The sequence below is a fragment of the Eimeria acervulina genome, genomic scaffold, assembly GCF_000499425.1.
Source record: "Eimeria acervulina Houghton genomic scaffold, Eah_scaff1607, whole genome shotgun sequence".
NCBI classification, from domain to species: domain Eukaryota; phylum Apicomplexa; class Conoidasida; order Eucoccidiorida; family Eimeriidae; genus Eimeria; species Eimeria acervulina.
Window position 1 is genome coordinate 1 of NW_013550176.1, and position 1352 is coordinate 1352.

Here is a 1352-nt window from a genome sequence, read left to right on the forward strand (position 1 = left end):
ATATATATATATATAATTGACTCAAGCGCTCATGCATGCATGCATGCATGTATTCATGAGCGCGTCTTTTTCTTCTTTGTTTTCTTCCTTTTTCGTTCGTCAGGTGCACCTGCGTTGAGGCTCGAGAGAGTTTCCGGCAGGTGGTGTTTGAAACGGCTGCATTTGGCAATCCTCTTTTGTCACGTCTTTGCACGGGAGCTCTGTTCACGTAGGTCAATTTAAGGGAGCTTACTCTCCTTCCTCTTGAATTGAATGAATGCATTTTCTAGCTATATGCACAGGTCGTTGTACATTTTCTACATTATCTATAGCCACACATTCATCAGCTTTTCCTCTATTTGAAGCCGTTCCTCTTGTAGTCATAGTGCCTAACTACTGGCTTTTGTAGTTGTATGATAGTAAATACTTCTGTAGTTGTACACACAAAGCGCTGAACGAGGGTTCAAGCCATTTACACTTTGATCAGAGGCAACTCGGCAGCAGATTACTGAACAAGAAGAAGGTAGATCGGGAGATTTGATGGCTGCTTGTTCCCCTTTTGTGCAGACACAGATACATGGGAAGGTGTTTTCTTCTTTCTGCGCAGCTGTAGTTTTCGAATCATGAGATTTCCTCGCTGCTTTTATTGTATTTATCTTCGACTTGCAAGAAACGAAAACGATGAAGATGTCCGGCGCTTTGTGTTTATTTCTCTGCTTTTGCAGGAAGGACGAGCTAGAGGCGCAGATGTTGTACTTGCAGTTGCAGCGAAAGGTGAATGAACGCCTTGAAAGCCAGACAGCGGCGAGCTTAGCCGAAGTGCAGCAGTTCGTCTATCAACATCTCATGCCCAGGCTTCTCTTCCTCCCCTTGGAAGGCCTTGTCTCTCTTTTGAATTCGCTTAGATTCTATGGGTGCGTCGTGTGCAAGCAATTGGTATGAACATGTAGCAAGCTTTAGCAACTAGCTGCATCGAATGGCTGCTAGCTGTCGTGACCGCAGCTAGGTAGCCAGCTAGCTAGCTCACAGATCCGTCCAGCCTTCAGCTTGCCGTCCGATTATTGTGTTTGCTTCCCTCTTGTGCTGAAAGCGAAGTGAAAGCAGTGCGGGATAACCCCCAAGTTCTAGCTCTTTCGCTTGTCTTGGTACTTCATTGCAGACTTCTTGTGGACGTCGTGACTGCAAAAGCCGCCAGTCTCGTCTCAAACTTCAGCCGATATGCATTGGGCAGGAGATCCAAATGGCCGTCGTTGGCGCCCGACTCCGCGCAGCAGCTCGCAGGCATTCAGAACACCCTGTGCGTCTAACAGTTATTATTATTATTATTATTATTATTATTATTATTATTATTATTATTATTATTATTATTATTA

The 1352-nt window shown here is 44.8% G+C and overlaps 1 protein-coding gene across 1 annotated transcript in view; it reads left to right on the forward strand.

Annotated features, from left to right (window-relative positions):
* Window positions 1-103: 103 nt before the first annotated feature.
* Window positions 104-1352, forward strand: part of EAH_00061560 (hypothetical protein) — a gene marked incomplete at both ends in the record, with an annotated part of 5791 nt that continues 4542 nt past the window's right edge. The window contains 3 exons of the mRNA XM_013396987.1: window positions 104-208; window positions 705-893; window positions 1139-1276. Coding sequence (XP_013252441.1) covers window positions 104-208; window positions 705-893; window positions 1139-1276 — 432 coding nt within the window. The remainder of the gene's footprint in view (window positions 209-704; window positions 894-1138; window positions 1277-1352) is intronic.